Source organism: Passer domesticus, chromosome 13 (genome assembly GCF_036417665.1).
Source record: "Passer domesticus isolate bPasDom1 chromosome 13, bPasDom1.hap1, whole genome shotgun sequence".
Taxonomy (NCBI): Eukaryota; Metazoa; Chordata; class Aves; order Passeriformes; family Passeridae; genus Passer; species Passer domesticus.
Genome location: NC_087486.1, coordinates 10384271 through 10401972, shown reverse-complemented (window position 1 = coordinate 10401972; position 17702 = coordinate 10384271). Strand labels below are relative to the sequence as shown.

The 17702-nt window shown below is 45.5% G+C and overlaps 1 protein-coding gene across 4 annotated transcripts in view; it reads left to right on the top strand.

Annotated features, from left to right (window-relative positions):
* Nucleotides 1-17219, top strand: part of FNIP1 (folliculin interacting protein 1) — a 64543-nt gene extending 47324 nt beyond the window's left edge. For all 4 annotated transcript variants that reach the window (XM_064387654.1, XM_064387651.1, XM_064387652.1 and 1 more), the window contains 7 exons: nucleotides 5577-5723; nucleotides 7672-7841; nucleotides 9123-10548; nucleotides 10903-11071; nucleotides 12540-12737; nucleotides 13077-13192; nucleotides 13999-17219. In XM_064387654.1, coding sequence (XP_064243724.1) covers nucleotides 5577-5723; nucleotides 7672-7841; nucleotides 9123-10548; nucleotides 10903-11071; nucleotides 12540-12737; nucleotides 13077-13192; nucleotides 13999-14077 — 2305 coding nt within the window. In that variant the 3' untranslated portion in view covers nucleotides 14078-17219. The remainder of the gene's footprint in view (nucleotides 1-5576; nucleotides 5724-7671; nucleotides 7842-9122; nucleotides 10549-10902; nucleotides 11072-12539; nucleotides 12738-13076; nucleotides 13193-13998) is intronic.
* Nucleotides 17220-17702: the final 483 nt, after the last annotated feature.

The window sequence follows — 17702 nt, the reverse complement described above, 5'->3', positions numbered from 1 at the left end:
GTATTTTCTTTCCATAGTTGAAGTCATGGGGAGGGAGTTAAAATGAAATCCGTCTGTTTGGAGTGATTCATCTCCTCTCAGATGGGAGTGGCAGGGTGCTTCCTTTTACAACCACTGTAGAGCTACTTTTTAGAGACATTATTGAAGACAGCTCTCTGATGTTATAAAAAGAAATTTCTGACATCAGGATGTATGTTACTGAACAGAGAAGGATCCCGAGAGCTCACTTATTTTTCCACAATTCCATTTCTTACCTGAATGCCATGGATTAGGTGGTGCTGCTGGACGAAGGCACAGTGTATTTTAAATTTTTTTAGAAGCTCACCTCCAGGCAGTCACAAGGAAGGGCAGAGGATATGTCCTGTAGGGGGACAGAAGGCAGAAAAGAGGGAGCACGTGGGCCTGTGGTGAGAGGTGGATGGATAAGCTGTGCCAAGAGAGGGAGCAGAAGGAGCTCATGACTGCTGGGAGCCGCTGATCCAGCCCAGGGGCCTGAGACAAGTTCAGCAACTCGGAGCAGCCACAATGATTCCTCCACTCCCACAGCTCTGCACTGTCTCTCCTCCCAGATCTCTCCCTGAGCCTTTTCTGTGCCTTCCCACCCTCTGTTAACACCAGCTCCCCAGCTGTTTTCCAAACCTTCCCCCCAAAACTTTCCCCCTCAAGATATCCTCAGCGGACTTTGCCCGTTCTCCTTTGTCCTTCCAAGTTAAACAGTTCCAGAGGGCTGGGGAGGGGCACCTATCCCAAGTCAAAAGCAGGGAGAAAACCCTGAAAACACAGGCCAAATCCCTTGTGCTGGCTTTTCCCCCTGGAGGAACGCTCAGCAGTGCTGAGCTGGGATGGGGTGAGGAAGCTGCTGTGGTCAGGCTGAGGAAGAAAGCTGTGTCCCAGCAGACACAGGCAGGTTGGCACTCACTGCACACCAGGAGCTGGGATCATTCCCATGACATGGCCATTGCATAACCAGCACTGGGAGCATGTAACCACCAGTTCTATGCAGAGGTTTCCATGGTGATATAAATATTGCTCTTTAATAGTGTAATGAAGTTAATTAAATCCAGTTTAATTTCACAGAAATGAATTTCCTGGGGCAGTAGCCCTTGGCAATTTTGGGTTTTGCTGGGGTTTTTTAAAGGGTTGCATTCAGAAGTGGGCAACAGCTGGTGCCCCCAGTCTAGGCAGGGTCCTTGTGCCCCTGTGACATGCATGTCATCCTCATTTCTGTGACATGCAAGACCCCCTTGCTTTTCAAAGCAATGCAGGATGAGTCTGGTAAGAAGAGAGAGGTATATTTAAATACCAAAGGCTGGATGCAAAGATGCTTTGGCACAAGTTCAGCAAACCCATTTAGGACACTATTATCTCTTTAGGTGTCTGCTTTCCCACTGAAGTCACGGGGAAGTCAGGAGACAAGTCCTTTGGTGAACCTGAGACTTGTGTTGATTCCTGTCCTCTTAGCAAATTGTGCTGGAGGGAATAGGGGTGCTGACTTCAGTGGGCTGGTGATTCTAAAATGTAATCCTGTTGCTGGTTTAACTCATTGCAGTCTAGTTGTTTTAAGGAGAATTTTCTTTGGCTTTTTTCCTTTGTTTTTCTTTAAACCCCTCCAGATTTTCAGAGATGCTCAAGAGTAGCTGATGTGCACTTGTCTGGTGATCAGAATAACCTCAGATCAGTGGGCATGCGGGATGTGCTGTCTTGCTGATCAGGGAAGGTAGCATGGCACCCCAGAGTCCCCTCTGCAGGGAAGGAGCTGTGGCTGTAGGTCACTCCTCTGCCTGCAAAAAAAAGGGAGCTGGGTCAAAGCTGGAAAACAAAGCTGCCTTCTCTTGAAGGCCCAGGCTGCTTCTGCAAATCAAGGCTGTTGATAAATTTGCCATCAGTTTGGTTCCCAGCTCCAGGCTTACCTTTGCATCATTAGTCACTTTATAGCAATTCTTAATTTTCTGAAGCACTGATGTGTTTAGCTATTAACACTTGACTTAGAGGCTTAGAACTCTCTGTGGATGTCAGCTGTGCAGACACATGACTTACGAAATAAGCTACTGTACTTGCATAAACATTTTGGCTCCCCCGGTCCCCGAGGCCAGCGCAGCACATTGATAACACAGATTATGCATGTGACTAATACCTGTGTGGCACAAATGCTGGCTGGCAAGGAAACCCTGATGGCAGGGCCTGGGGAAACACCTCTCTGCTCTCTGGCAGACAGATTTGATCCCATTTTCTGCCAGTAATTTTTAAGCAGCTTATGCTGCTGTGAGCTGAGCGGTGTGTTGTGCTCAGTGGTGCCAGCATAGGCACAGAGTTGTGGGGGAGCCCCGCTCCTGCATTCCCTGCAGTGGGGATTGCCTTTGTTTTGCTCTTCCTTTTTAAGGAAGAATCATCTTTGGAAGGAAGGAATGAGGATAGGAAACAATTGTATGTGAATTAAGCTTTATAAACCACTGATAATTTTCTTTCTTTGCCGTTATGGTGTGGCTCCTAAATAGCAGAGCTGCTTTGGGGCACAGTGCTGGGGGTCACTGTGTTTTCCTTGGGGAGGAAGGGGCTGCAGCAGGATACTTTCATCCATGAGGAGCTACGTGGCTTGTTTGGTTTGTACAGCACCAGGGAAAGTTGTCTTGGATTGGAGCTGAAAATTGGTGCTGAAATCGAGGGTGGTTGGGGGTGTGTGGGGTGAAGCAGGGAGCAGCTGTGCTGTGGTGTCTGTTGGAGCAGGGCTGCTCACCTTGGTGCCACCTGTGCCCACAGGGCAGGCAGACCCCAGAGGAACTGGGCTGGGCTTGGCTCAGGGCTTCCTTTTTGCTTGGCCAGGCTGGGCTTGACTGGCTCCCAAACCCTGTGAGATGTGAAGGTGTTTCCTGAGGGGCTCCCTGTGCTCCTCGCTGCATTGCTGGGGCCAAGGTGCCTGGGAGCTCCAGGCTGGAGTTCAACCTCCCAGAGGCATTTCCAAATATAAACCAATTTAAATGTACTGGAACCCTCAAAAGAGCAGTCTCTCATTAACTGAGTTTTCCCTCACATGCTGGTGTGTGTGTGTGGGGAGGGAGGGGACGGGGTGCTGCTGCAGATGGCCAGGAGGAGAGGGGCCAAGTGGGTTTTTAATGATTGTTATTTTTAAAATCCAGTTAACTTCCCTGTAGTGTTTGAGGAGGGCTTTTTTTTGTTTTGTTTTGTTTTGGTTTTTGCCCTTTGCTGTCTGGCAGGAGAGCTTCCCTGGCTGTTGAAGAGCTGGGAAGCAGTTAATCCTTGCCCTTGGTCGCAGTGCCATTGCTGCCTTCCTGGCGTGGAGGTTCCCTGTACTGCAGTCACATGCCTGCTGGCCCAGGGCCAGGGCAATCTGATCTGGCTCGGAGGAAACACTATCAGCTGCAGATGCAGCCAGGGTTACCAGAATAGTAAATAACGAGTCACAAGACTCGGGCTATCTTTTCAACGAAAACAAGTATTTTAATATGTTGGTTTTAGTATAGAAGTAGTTTCTTTTTTCAAAACAGCCAAGCTGCAAGAGGCTTGGCTTGGGTTAGTTTGCATAGGGTGGAGAAATAAGCTGTATTTTACGTTAAGTTGTGCTGTTTATCTTCAGCTTCTCAGGTCAGCTGTGCTTGGGGGGGTGTGTTTTCATACTTGTTTTGAGCTTTGAAACTCCTTGAGTTTGAGGTCCCTGGACTTGAGGTTTTTTCTTTTTTTTTTTTTGCATCTTTAACATCTGCTCCAGTTAATAGGCTGTGAACAGAAAGTTTTCCCCTAATAAACCCCCCCAGTCCTAGCTTACCCCTGCAGAGGAATGAACTCCCAGAACCCCAAGACTGCTTGTGCTGCTGGAGGCCCTGTGGCAGTGCTGGTGTCCCTGGCTGTGTGCCCCACTCCTGTCTAGGCAGCAGGACTTGTGCTCAGGTCTGTCACCAGGCTGGGCTCTCCTCCCAGGACAGGACCAGCAGCAGAGGGTGACATGGAGCAGCTGGTGAGGCTGCTCCAAAGTGTCCCAGCAGACAGCAGAGCCTCTGGGGGCTGGGCAGGGCAGAGGTAACTCAGCTGTCCCCCTCTCCAGCACACTGACTCTTTTCTGGTGCTCTCATCATGCTTCTGGCAGTGGAGGATTTGAAGGTCTGCCCTTTGAAGAAGACAGAGTTGATTTTGGCTGTTGTGAGCACAGAGAATGGATTTTGTATTTGATGAAAATTAGTAGGAAAAGTAAGGCAGAGAAAGCCACTGCCCCCTTACCTTCTTCCTTCTGGAGCAGCCTTGGTGACCTCAGTGACCTTTGCTGCCCTTGGGGGAGCAGCTCTGGGGTCACCACCAGCTGCTTCTGTGCCCAGGACCTGGGGGGGCCTCCCTCCTCCTGGGGAGCCCCTGCAGCAGGGAGGGATGTGCTGTGCTGTGCTGCTCTCACGTCCTGGGAGTTTCACTTCAAACACTAAACCATGGAAGATTGGGCAGCTGCTGCTCCAGGGTGTTTGCCTGCCTGCTGTGCACAGCTCTGCTTCTGAGAGTGTCCGTAAATTCTGAGACCATGATATCCAGAGAAGATATATAAGATATAATAGAAGTTCAGAGGTGTTTATATCTATCAAAAAGAAGATATAAGGTCTTTATAAATCAGGGGTGGTGCTAGGGATAATGGGGTAATGTAGATCTTTGCCTTTTAAAACAAAAATACTTTGCCTAGAAAAAGTAGTGCGTTAGGCGGGGAGAAACCTGAATTGATCAGTCATTTCCCATGTCCTTTTGAGTTTTTTCAGGCTTACATTTTTACTGTGTTAAAAATCCAGCTTCTCATAGTGTCACTATGTTGGCTTTGTACTTTTAACTATAACTTGTTTATATTTTAGAGTTTAACAGTAATCTGAAGGATTTTAATATGGTATTTTACTGCAGAGCAAATTTTTAATCATACATTTACTGTGCTCTGTAGAGTCACAAAGGATGTGGTGAGTGTGTAATAGGTGCAGCCACAGGGTGACTTTACTGTCATACTCTCTATTTAAAACTAAAGATGTGAACTGGTTCCCTGCTCTACACACCCACACTTCATAGGTTTGGCCTGGAGATACACCAAATTTTTAAAGCAAGGAGGAAGTTAAGGTATTTTTATAAGTCAGATACATACAATCTTGTCCTAGTCATAAATAAAGCAGAAGTTTGTTTTAAATGAAATGAAGAACAAGCAGGGAGATAAGAAGAAATGATCCATTCCTTCTTCACTCAGAGCAGGGCAGCTCTTGGCTTGTGCCAGGGAATGTTGCTGTGTTTGGGATTAGCTCAGGTGGGTGCAGGAGGTGCCTGTGAGGTTCAGCCCTCTGAGGTGAAGGGTGAATTTGTACTATTTAATGAACAGCATGGTTTGGATAATGGTTGCTGAGAGAAATTTTGTTTCTGATAGAAATGATAGCTGGATCTAAATGTTGCACAGAATTCTTTTAAGCTGGGATTTCTACTTTTTGTTGTCATTGTTTGGGGTTTTTTGTTTGGTTTGGTTTTTGGGGGGACTGTTGGGTTTTTTGTTTGGGGTTCTTTTTGTTTGTTTTTTTTTTCTTTAACCTCCTGGATTTTTTGGTTTTGTTTTCTAGAACAACTATTTGCAATCTCTACACGATGCCACGGATTGGGGAGCCTGTCTGGCTCACCATGATGTCAGGGACACCAGAGAAGAACCAGCTGTGCCACCGCTTCATGAAGGAGTTCACTTTCTTGATGGAAAATGCTTCTAAAAATCAGTATGGTGGATTTTAGTTTCTAAGTTACATGTGTGATTGCGCCTTTTTATTTCAAACCAATTTTTAAATCAGTTGTTAAATTCCTGGTAATCAGAGAATCAAAAGGCCATCCATAAATACCTTATTTTTGAAACAAAATAGAAATTATCTCATTAAATTTCTGCTTCCCTGCAATCCTCTAAATCTTGGTAGAGGCTGAACATCTGAAACATGTCCATAGGAAGTGTGTGATGTGTGTGGATGTCTGGAAAGGGGTGAAGATACCTTACAAAATGCATTAACTTATCTTTCAGAATCAGTTGTCATATGATGAGCAGGATTATGCATTCAGGAAAAGCTGTGTCTGTAACACTGTCAGACCACAAACCTTAAATATAATTTTAAAATGCCACTGAAGAACTGCCGTGCTCTTTAGTGCTCACTCACCTCTCTGGCCTCAGGCCCCAGCTGTGAGCAGATGCTGAAAACTGAGAAAGAAAGATTCTGATAAACTGGGAGAATCTGATCAATTTACTCTTTTGTTACTACTTTATCCCCTTCCCCGGGGCATGAGCAGGGGAAGTTTTTAAAGGGTTTATCTCCATTAAAGTCCTAAAAAGAGCACAAGTGTAGTTTGGGTGGGAAAGGCACTAGCAGGTCAGTGTTTGGTCAGGGGCACTGCTCCCTGCAGGGTGGGAAGGGGCTGCTGCTCCCATCCTCCAGCTCTGCCACACTTTTGGCATCTCTTCTCTCCCCTGAGGGGAAGGTGACAGTGGCCACTGTGGCAGTGCTCACTGTGGTCTGCCTGCTCCTGCCCCACTGCAATGGGACAAACCACGGGGAGTTGTGAGGGCTGCAAATGCATTTTCTTAAGATCAGTTCCTGCTTCAGTGGAGGGTCTTTGCTGGGATTGTCTCCTTTGATCCCTGCCACTCTTGAGTCCTGTGCATGTTGGGTACATTTAAGAACTCATTTATCTGGGTTTGTTTTCTTTATTTTAAATATAAGATTTTAAGTGATGGCAACCAGAGAAAAATTAAGCCCTTTATCTGTCCCTTTATCTGTTTAAAATCTGAGTTTTAAATCTCCTCTCCTCCTTTGGCTGTCTCTAGTGTGGTTGCATGGAAGCTGTAGGGTTCCTGATGCTTGTAAATTATTCAAATAACACTATTTTTGAGACATTTAGCTCTTTTCCTCCCCACATGTGAGCCACTGTGGCCAATAGCCCCATGTGTTGGTGTGTGGAGCCTGCTGGGCCAAGCTCCTGCCAGGAAAACCAACTGGGAAAACTCCACAGAGCAGAAACCATGCTCTATCACTGCAGTAAATCTGATAGTTCATGTTTTTCAGGAAGTTTTTTCACCTTAATTGCTTAGCCAGTGAAAACTGTTTTGCCAGCATAAGAACACAGCTTTGCTGGCTGAGCTACAGAACTTTGGGGGGGTTATTTTTGAAAAGGAACAGCCATATGGGCTGAAATTGCACAATAGTTAGGTGAAAGAACACAGCATCCAGCTATTTTACAGGTTTGGTAGCAATAGTCTTCCTTCTCATCCAGAGTCACAAGTCTTAGGGGTTTGGGATCTCCTTGGAGTACAGGGGCCACACAGTGCCACTGCTTTCATACAGTGAGTGAAATAAATGGGTTTTGAGATGTTTTACAATATCAAACTTGCAAAATAGGAAGTCTTATAATTATTGCCAAACAGAGTAAGTGAGATGCCACAAAATTAAAATATTTAATTTTACTGTAAATGTGTGTTCTAAAAAAGAGCTTTGCCGGGGTGGGAGGGGGGGTCCAGCCACCCTTTGTCTCCCCAAGGAACCAAGGCTGAAGAGATGATCTCTGCTGATATTGTCAGGCTGTTTCTTTAATCCTTGATCCATATAGACTAGAGCTGCTGTCAGTTTAACATCTTGAATGTATATCTGGAAAAAGAAAAAAACATGTTGAACATTTTGCTTTCAGGTTTTTACCAGCTTTGCTGACTGCAGTGCTGACTAACCACCTGGCCTGGGTCCCCACTGTCATGCCCAATGGCCAGCCACCAATAAGAATCTTCCTGGAGAAGCATTCTTCCCAGAGTGTGGACATGCTGGCCAAAACTCATCCCTACAACCCACTGTGGGCTCAGCTCGGTAGGTGGCAAATACCTCTAAACCCCCAGCAGCTTTACAGAAGTGGGAGTGCATGAGGTGGGGTTTATGATGCTGCTTACTCCCCTCCCAGGTTAGTTATTTTTAATACAAAATGAGACAAAAGTGTCTTTCAAGCTTAGAGGTGGTCACTGTGATTTTTTAAGTTTTTAAGGCATTATCCATTAAAAAATGTTAGCCAAAAAGTAAAGCCCTCTTTAGTCCTCTCTGTTGGGTCCCTTAAGGTCCCCTGCTCTGGTGCTGGTGGAGGATTCCAAGCCTCCTCTGGTCCTCCTCTAAGGAAAATCTGCTTTTATGTTGTGGAATGCCACTATCACTAAACCTCATTCTGGAATGAGAAAATCAAGAAAATTCATCTTTTGATCAGAAGTGAACATACTTTTAATACAATGGAGTGAAGCAGAACAGGAAGTCAAAGCTTGGCAACCCCCAGGGAAGGTCGCAGAGCCCAGTCAGTGGGTAGCTGATCATACTGTCTGAAAATTGCCCAGCAGAGAAGAGCAGGGGAGCTCAGATTGTCCTGCACTGCACACAAACTCAAGCATAGAATTTGATTAGGGAAGGTAAGGAAGGTTTTGTGAGGTTGTCCTATTATTGTACAGGTAGGAATGGCCAGGGTGTTGGAAAGAAAACTTGATTTCAGGCCTCATGTGGCTTAGGGTGGCCTTCAAGAGGACTCCTTGTCCCCTCAGCCCTGCAGTCATGCAGTGCCCTAATACCTCCAGAACACACAGGCACTTGCCCAGGTGACTCGAGTACAGCCAGAACACCCCATCCAACCATAGCAGAACTCAGGGAGGGCAAGAGAAGGAGGTTGGCTTCAGCCATGCACCTGCCATGGTCACTTTTTGTCCTCATTCCTGGCATAGGTTTGTTTCTTTTATAGCTTTCTTTTGTGGGTAAAAGTCCATCCCACTTTCCAGACTCTCCAGGGTAATTTGGCACAGATGCCTCCTCTCTCCCATGGCTGTATAAGGATCCCAGGAGATGATCCTCCAAAGCTGTAGAGGGGTGGTGTGAATGCTCCCTGATGTGTGAGGTCAGATGTCCCCCTGACCAGTGGCTCACCTTACAGATCATACCAACAGCATCTTTGGGATTCTCTTACTGAAAACAAAATACAGCATGGCTATTTTAACTCTACTGCTTTAGTATTTTCCTCTTGTGGACTTGGTCTTTGAAAACCAGCCCAACAGCTGTCTCTTTAAAAAATAAAATACTGCAAAGATGCCAAGTAATTGTGTGTTTGCTTTCCTGTCCCAGGTGACCTGTATGGGGCCATCGGATCACCTGTGAGATTAGCAAAAACAGTCGTGGTTGGCAAAAGACATGATCTGGTCCAGAGGTTGCTTTATTTCCTCACTTACTTCATCAGATGCTCTGAACTTCAAGAGACACACCTTCTGGAAAATGGAGAAGATGAGGCCATTGTCATGCCTGGCACTGTTATCACTACCACGCTGGAGAAAGGAGAAGTGGAAGAGTCTGAGTATGTGCTTGTCACGATGCACAAGAACAGGGGCAACTTGCTCCCCACCGAGTCTGAAGAGATGAGAGCTCCCAACTGCAGCTGTAAATACTGCAAATGTCCCATTTCCCTCGCACAGAACATAGAAGGTGTTGCACAGCAAGAGAGAGAAGACATGCAAAGCACTCCTAAGGTAGAGCTGGAATCTTCTTCAGATGAGAACAGAACCATCGTTCCTGAGGATGGCCAGGAAGATGCCGTGGATGTGACACAACCAAGGCCCTGCCTGGATACCAAACTGGAGACTGTGGTGTGCACAGGGTCGGCTTCACCCGAGAAATGTGTGGGGGCAGAATCTTGTTTGGAGGCAGCAGGCAGCGCGTGGAGCAGTGAGGACGTGCTGGAGGCGGGCAGCCAGGCGGGAGGCGGCGCGAGGAGCCCCGGCATCGCCGTGGAGAAGAAGCCGCCCGACAAGCTCTTCATGGACACCTTTCCATGCAGCACTGCCGAGGCTCAGACAAAGGTGACTTTCCTCATCGGAGACTCCATGTCACCTGACTCAGACATCGAGCTGAGAAGTCAGGCAGTAGTGGAACAAATTGCCAGGCATCACAGCCCGCCAGCAGCGGAGGCAGGAGTGTCTGCTGATCAGAACTGTGAAGCTAAACAAACTGTTGAGGACCAAAATAGAGACTGTGGGACAGCTGAACCCTTTCCTCAAGTTGCTAGTGAGCATCAGAGCTGGAACTCAAACCCATACAGTGCTGAGAGCATGAGTCTGTTTGATGAATATTTCACTGATGACAGTTCAGTTGAAACCCAGACTACTGACGATATTCCAGGGCAAGCAGCTGCGAACCTTCTTGCTCACAACAGTAGTTTAGAATTTTCTAAAAAGCTGTGTACAAAGGCTTGCAAGCCACCTAGTGAATTTTGTAAATTTATGGACTCTGTTCGACAAGAGACCTACAAAAACTGCTTTAATGAGCAGGACCAAAGAGAGAAAATCTCTATTCGCGTCCCCCATGGGGACAGGGAAAATGTAGAGAAAAAAGTGGCCCCGGGAATTGATTGGGACATTCCAAGAAATGAGAGTTCAGACAGTGCCCTGGGTGACAGCGAGAGTGAGGATACAGGCCATGATCTAACTAGACTGGGCAGTAACTATTATGGAGGAGAGCAAGAAGACTGGGCAGAGGAATATGAGATTCCCTTCCCTGGGTAAGTACTGTTCAGCACTAACAGAGCCTAAAAAGATGGAGCCTCTTCTCATGTCACATATTTGGAGGACTGTAGCCTAACTTGGCATCAGGGGTTGGAAAAGTGTCTCTTGAGCTTGCTGGTTGTTGAGTAATATTGAGAGATCAGTTGTCTGGAAAAAAATACTAATGGTGTATTGTGATCTTGGCTTGTATTCTCTGCTTCCATGATAAGCTGACTGCAAAAGCTGACTGTAAACTTTTTTAAAAGTGCTTGACTTCAAGTTAGAAGAGATATGAAAAGTAGAAATGCAGCCTGTGTAAGCTGAATTTGCTGTTTACTGTTGTCCATCTCTTTGATATGCCTTTCTTGCAGGTCAAAATTAGTTGAAGTCAACTCTGTCCAGCCCAGTATTGCCAATTTTGGAAGATCCTTACTAGGAGGTTACTGTTCCTCTTACGTCCCTGACTTTGTTTTGCAAGGAATAGGAAGTGATGAAAAGCTGAGGCACTGTTTGGTGTCAGATTTGTCTCATGCTGTGCAGGTAATTAAGCTATATTTGGTAAATGTATTTCTCACAGTAGGGAAAGATAAATGTTTGTGAAGGTACAAACCTGCTGGAAGTGGAAATATTTCCTGTCACAGCTTCTGTCAGATTTCTCCAGTCCCAGGTCACCAATTTTTCTCTGCTCTCAATTAATGTATCTGAAAAACATGGATATTACACTGCAGTTCTGGAGTATGAAAGATCAGACTCCTACTGAAGCCAGCTGGGAGGCTTATGCCCTGGGAAGATGGATCTCAGTGCTAAGCTGTATCACTGTGTCCTGTAGGCTTGGCAGCTGATGGTTGTGTCCCCCAGGATGGAATGATGTTAAACAAGGCCATGTGCTGAGGTTGTGCCTCTCTCCCTGGGCACGGAGTCCTCCTGCAGTGCTGCAGAAGCTCTCATTGCTCCCTCCTCTGTCCCTGCACGTCTGACCAATGCAGCAGAATGTGTTCTCCATCACAAATGCTCAGTATTTTGGAGACATTGCTCCTTCTTTAGGATGGTAGTCCATGTGTCCAATAGCACTGTCCTCAATGGAGAAGGAGAAAGCAATGTAAAGATAATGGTCTGAAGGGAACTCGTGCTTCTGATGAAGCTCATCTCTCCTCCACAGCAGTTTTTCCCTAGATGAACTGGGGCATGACTAGGAAGTGTGGTATTTCCTCCCCCTTTTACCAGGAAAGAAGTAGAAAGCAGGCTGTAAGTGTGACATCTGTTCCCATCTAGTTTATTCCTCAGAGAATAAGGAAAAACAGACTGCTAAGAAGCCACTTCCCTGAGACTTTCCAAAAAGTCCCCTTTTCCCTACTTCTCACTTCAACAATGTGCCTTAGACCTGCAGCCCTTCTCTGCATGCCCTTGCTGACTCCTTGGAAGCAGATCATTGCTAACAGTTCAGCCCAGAAAATTTATTAGGGAAGGACAGTGGTTTCCAAATACTGCCTTTCTGAACCTTTTTTCATGGCTTTGGAGAGGTGGAACACCAGCAGGGGGGGATGGCAAGGCACAGGCTTGGTTCCTAACTCCCTCTGCTGGCCTCCCGTGAAGGAAAACCTGTGACAGCTGGGAATAATCTGACCTCGTTAACACAGCCACACTAAACAGCAAGTTGGATTTTTGGTGCTTTCAGTTTTAGGAGTTTAAAATACACTTTAGATATGTCAGAATTGTTTTTATCAAATACCAAAGATGTAACTGTCAGCCAGTGACATGCTTTAAAGCCTGTAAGAAAAGATAAAATAGCCACTATCCTTCTAAGACTGTGCCTTGCTCACAAAACCTGCTGGTTTTAATGGGTGGAATGCAAAGTGGGCAGATGTATTTAGGTGAAGTAGTGTCTGGGATGCTCCTAGCCAGCAATGCTGTCCTAATATCCAGGATGGATATTTCTGTGAAAAGTTCTGTGAAAAGAGTGCTGTCATTTGTCATTCTCGGGGTTCTGCTCTTCATTTTTTGTTCCTAGCACCCTGTTCTGGATGAGCCCATTGCAGAAGCTGTCTGCATTATTGCAGACACGGACAAATGGACGGTGCAAGTGGCCAGTAGCCAGAGGAGAATGATTGAGAATAAACTGGGAAAAGAAGTGTTAGTCTCCAGTCTCGTCTCCAACCTGCTTCATTCCACTCTTCAGCTTTACAAGCATAATTTATCTCCAAACTTTGTAAGTCTAAATGGAAATCACAAGGGTGATGGTTTTGAAGCATGCTTTAACTTCACAGGTTAGAGACACATAAGGCTCTGCCTAGTGTTTGTATTCATAGCCAGTGCAACTTCTGGTGCAGCTGTTTGTGATGCCTATTGAAATGCCACTCTTATCAAAACAGCTGCCTCATTAATTTTGATTTAACATATAATCAAAGGCTTCTGCTCAAAAATGAAAGTCCTGCCAGTGAATATCTCACCTAGACACGGCCACAGAACAGTCAACAGGGATGTGGGATCTGTGCTTTCTGCTTTGGTTCTGTCTTCTCCCTGACACAACTCCTTTTGCTTTTTTCAGTGTGTGATGCACCTGGAAGATCGGCTGCAGGAGCTCTACTTCAAAAGCAAGATGCTGTCCGAGTATCTCAAGGGCCAGATGAGAGTCCATGTCAAGGAGCTGGGCGTGGTGCTGGGGTATGGTCACAAACTTCTCCCAGCAGTGCTACCCCGGGTGTCCTGGTGCCACACCCTCCGCCTGGGCTTGTTCCTAAGCACGGCAAAATGGATTCCCAAATGAGACTGGAACTCCTAAGTTACCCATGGCTTCAGGCTTCTCCTTAGGCATTGCTCAATCACAAGGATCCCCCAGCCTTTCTGTCTTCCCTGCGGGCAGGAAGATGGGCTCAGCACTCCGGAGCTTATCAAACTCCCTCTTAGTTGGTCAGTCGTCACTGAACAACATGGGGCACCTGATTCCTGCAGGGTGACTTTCCCCACATGGCAGGAAACACTCTCTGTGTCATGTAAGGCACATAATACCTCTCTGTGGGTGTGGGCATGGGCAGAGGAGCTATTTAAGGGGTGTTTATAGGAAGGCTCCGAGTATGTTTTCCTGCAGAGGAGTGCAGTGTGAGCAGGAAGGCACACAGAGCATGTGTGGTGCTGGACATGGCAACTTTAGCTGGTCCTCTGCTCCTGTACTGTGTCTCCCAACTATTATTCCCTTTACTCTGAAGTTAGGCAGGAATTTTCCCTCCCCCATCTGCTTTCTCACCAGTTTGTTGGCCCTGTTAAAGACCCAGCAGACAGGTGGGAGCTCAGGCAGTGCTGACACTGTGGAGCAGGCACATCTGGAGGGGTGGGAGGAGCGATCTGGCAGCTGCAGTGTGTAGCCCATGGCCCAAGTGCTGGGGCTCGAGCAGGCGGTGTGGGTTCTGACACGTGTTCAGCCCAGTGACATTTCAGGCTGGATTAAACACGACTCCTCTGCTTCCTTTCAGGATTGAATCCAGCGACCTCCCCTTGCTGGCAGCTGTAGCGAGCACTCACTCTCCGTACGTTGCCCAGATCCTACTTTAAAATGCCAGAGGCCACAGACTTTGACTTTTTGCTTCTCTGGAAACAAAGTGGAAGACAACTTGTTCTGGCTCCTTTCTCTTTGCAGCAAGTAAAACAAACTCCTTGTTGAGCTTGCAGCACCTCCATATATGACTGCATGGTGTGCAAACAGTTGGAGACTTCTCCTCTCCCACTTAACAATTTATAAAAAAGGATAAAGAAAGGAGAGAGGAAAACTGAGTAAGCCCAAGATTTCCACCAGAGAAAAGTGGAGATTTTAGCAAAGCTGAAGAGATGCATTTTTTTTAGCAGTTTCTGCCACAATGGCTGACTGTGACTTATACTGGGGAATGGAGGAAGAACTGCGCTGAGAAATACGTGATGCCATCACCCCTTATAAACTGAACAAGAGAGCAGCTGCCTTCAGCCAGGCTGCAGCTGATGAGGATCACGTTAGGATCTGTAATTCTCAAGCTGCAGTGATTTGTAAACAACTTCTACTTTTTCACATCACAGTCCAATTCTGAATACTTCCCAGAGGAAGAACGGGGCAGAGGCCTGTTTTTTTGGGTTTTTTTTGTAAGAAGCTTGTTAATGACAGTCAGCTACAGAATTTATTTATGATCTTTCTCCTGGGAAGAGGAAATAGTGGGGGACAGAGGGTGACAGGGAGAACAGAGGAACAGGCCAACAGACAAACTAGCGATGGAGATTCTCGGCTGGATGCTGTAACCAGTATTAAATGTTTATAATGTTTAAATGTTGCTTTATACTAAATGATGCTTTTCTTCGTCAACATAATCAAAATGTTAAAAACAAAAATAATCTAAAGAGAACGTTGGCTGAAATTTCCCCATGGGTTCCCCAGAATGACATGACAATTACCTCTAACTTTTTTATGATATATAAAATCTTGGACCATCATATTCTTTTTACAGCAGTCAGTCAGCTATTGAAATAATGAACTAGAAATAATTGTACCAAAGCATTGGGGACAAAATGAGTAGACTATTACCCTTAATTGCTCAGGTAACAAATTGATACATTTTTTAAAACCATTCTACAAAAAAAATGAACATTGATTACACCATAGTATAGTAATATCCAAATTATTTTTTGACAAATAACCCTTGCTGCAGATGACTCTAATCCCTTTTCTACTCACTTGTGTAATTACCAGCAGGAAATGTTGTTTATTTTATTCTCAGCATTTCTCTTTTACTCAGCCATCACTGGTTTGTCATTGTATATACAATAGCTGTACGAGTAGCTGACGGACCCAGCCTGGTGTAAGTAATGTAAATAGACAGTGGGAGGTGGATTATGTTTTCGAAGGCTCTACTACCTCAGTTTAACTGGACACTTCATTCTAGGCTTTGCTTTCCATATTTGTCCTAGCAGCCAATTAATGTTGCTGATTTTTAGCTTCTGTTTTCATCTGTTAGGTTTAGTATATTGAAATTCATGGATTATCCACAAAAGTAGGAGACACATATTCACTCGGTCTCTAAACTCTACAAAATTTCTATAAATACATCATTCTGTAATAATCTTTTCAATAGTACAGCACACCTGCTATTGTTGTTTGCAGTTACTTTAAGTACAAATCTATTTTAACCATTTGATAAACTTGAAAACAATAGGAGAGATCCCTGCCCCACCTCTGTCAGTGACAGAACTCTCCTCCCTTCCTTCTCTGGGGCCAGGATTTGGAGAAGTTTTTCAGTACTACTTAAAATCTGTCACCTAAAACTCTGTTCCAGGGAGATTTACATGGCAAACCCACCCCTCCCTTCCATGTAGGACTGAGTCTACATCAGGAAGTGACCCCAACATTCATACAGGCAGTGTCATTGGAAACTCTTTTGTATATAAAATCTAATGCTGACTGCTGCAGGGGAAAACCTCGTGTTTCATATATGATCCAAGGATTTGTTTCTCCCATTTTTCAAATGTCTTTTCCTTGCCACACAATTATATTACATCTGGCTTTTGGAATGAGCACAAAACAGGGGTCCAGTTGTGTAAACACGTTTCTAATGAGATATAGGATTGCACTCAGAACATGGATGTTTAACTCCTTGCTAGGATACGTGGTACAGCAGTTAGGATACCATGCTGTGCACAGACTGCAGCAGTGACCTGGCCGTGTCTGTGCTGCTGGGGCTGGCAGAGGAGGGTTCCTGCCTGTGCCTTGGGAGGTTCTGTGGGTGAGTTCATCCACAGCACGTGCCCAGAGAGCTGGGCAGCTGCGCCCTCACCCTGGCATGTTGCTGTGCTCACAATGATCCTCACAGGAGAATACAGGTCCTCATTTCCTTTATTGCGCGAATTGTTGGGGTCACTTTGAAATGGGTTTGACTCTCCAGAAAGGCCCTTGCACGGCTGGCAGTGAGTATTGACGTGAGAGGAGGAGGTGGCTGTTGAGTGGCACCTTCTCCGCTGTCTTGCCCAGCACCAGCCCGCAAGGGCATTAATGGTGTGCTCAGTCAGTCCCAGATGGAGCAGCCACGGATGCGGCTTCCTCGTCATCCTCCCGCAGTGCCAGTCCCTCCTGGCAGGGCAGCCCCCTCTCCACCTCCCAGCAGTATTGTGGGCAGGACACAACCAAAACCCTTGCGGGATGGGAAGTTTTGTGTGAGTTAACCTTTTGGGTACGTGAACAATGTGGTACGTATGTCTGTTTGTTAAATGCGAAAAGGGATTTTTACAGGATATAGAATTGACTTTTTAAAATATATCACTATTCTTTTATGTGAATAGAAAACTAATGTTTGATTTATTTTTTCCACTACTCCCAATCTCCATTATTAACATGTCTTAATTTTCTGGCTGAAACCTAATTGTACTAGTCACACAAATTAGCAAATTTGATTTTGTTGCAATTGGCAAACACTGGGCTGCTAAGAACAAAAAACTGTTTAAAAGAACAGATTTTACACCTTGCATATGTTTTCCCTATTAGTTCTTAGAGATGTTTTATGACAATTTTTTGCTTTCTCTAAATTATTTAGATGGTGGTACTTGTAAAATGCTGGGTAAAATGTACATACTTGTTATCTCTTCTGTTTTTGTATATATTTCCCAAGATGTGCACTTGTATTATAATAACCATTCCCAATTTTAGGGGAAATTTGTGCAATAAATACAGTATGTCAGTTTAGTTCTGGTACCTTATGTGTCCCTTTTTTGACATGTGCTGTGAGTCCGTGGGTGAGTGAACCATCTTACATTTGACACCTGTCTCCTCTCAGCTCCCCTTTTTGGGGCATTGATTCTGGCACTTGGCAGTGCTACAGCCATTTTAATTTGGGAATTAATAAGAAATTAATTGTTTCTAATAAGAAATCGTGATTGAACTTGCTGTCCCTTCAGCTGTGAATGTTGTTGGTCCCCAGAAGGCAACAGTGAGATGGGAGGGAGGTCCTGATGCTCTGTGCCAATGCTTGACTTTGTGAGAGGTGAACAAACAAGCAGAAAGCCATTATCTTCCACTGGTTCATACATTCATTCCTAAAGTGACTTGCAAGGAAGTTTGCCACGCAGGTGTTTGCCATTGTGCTTGTCACTGCATTTGTGCCCATCTGCCTGAGTACAATCCCTTTTCTCTCTCTCTGGGCTGCTGCACAGGAATGAAGGTTATTGA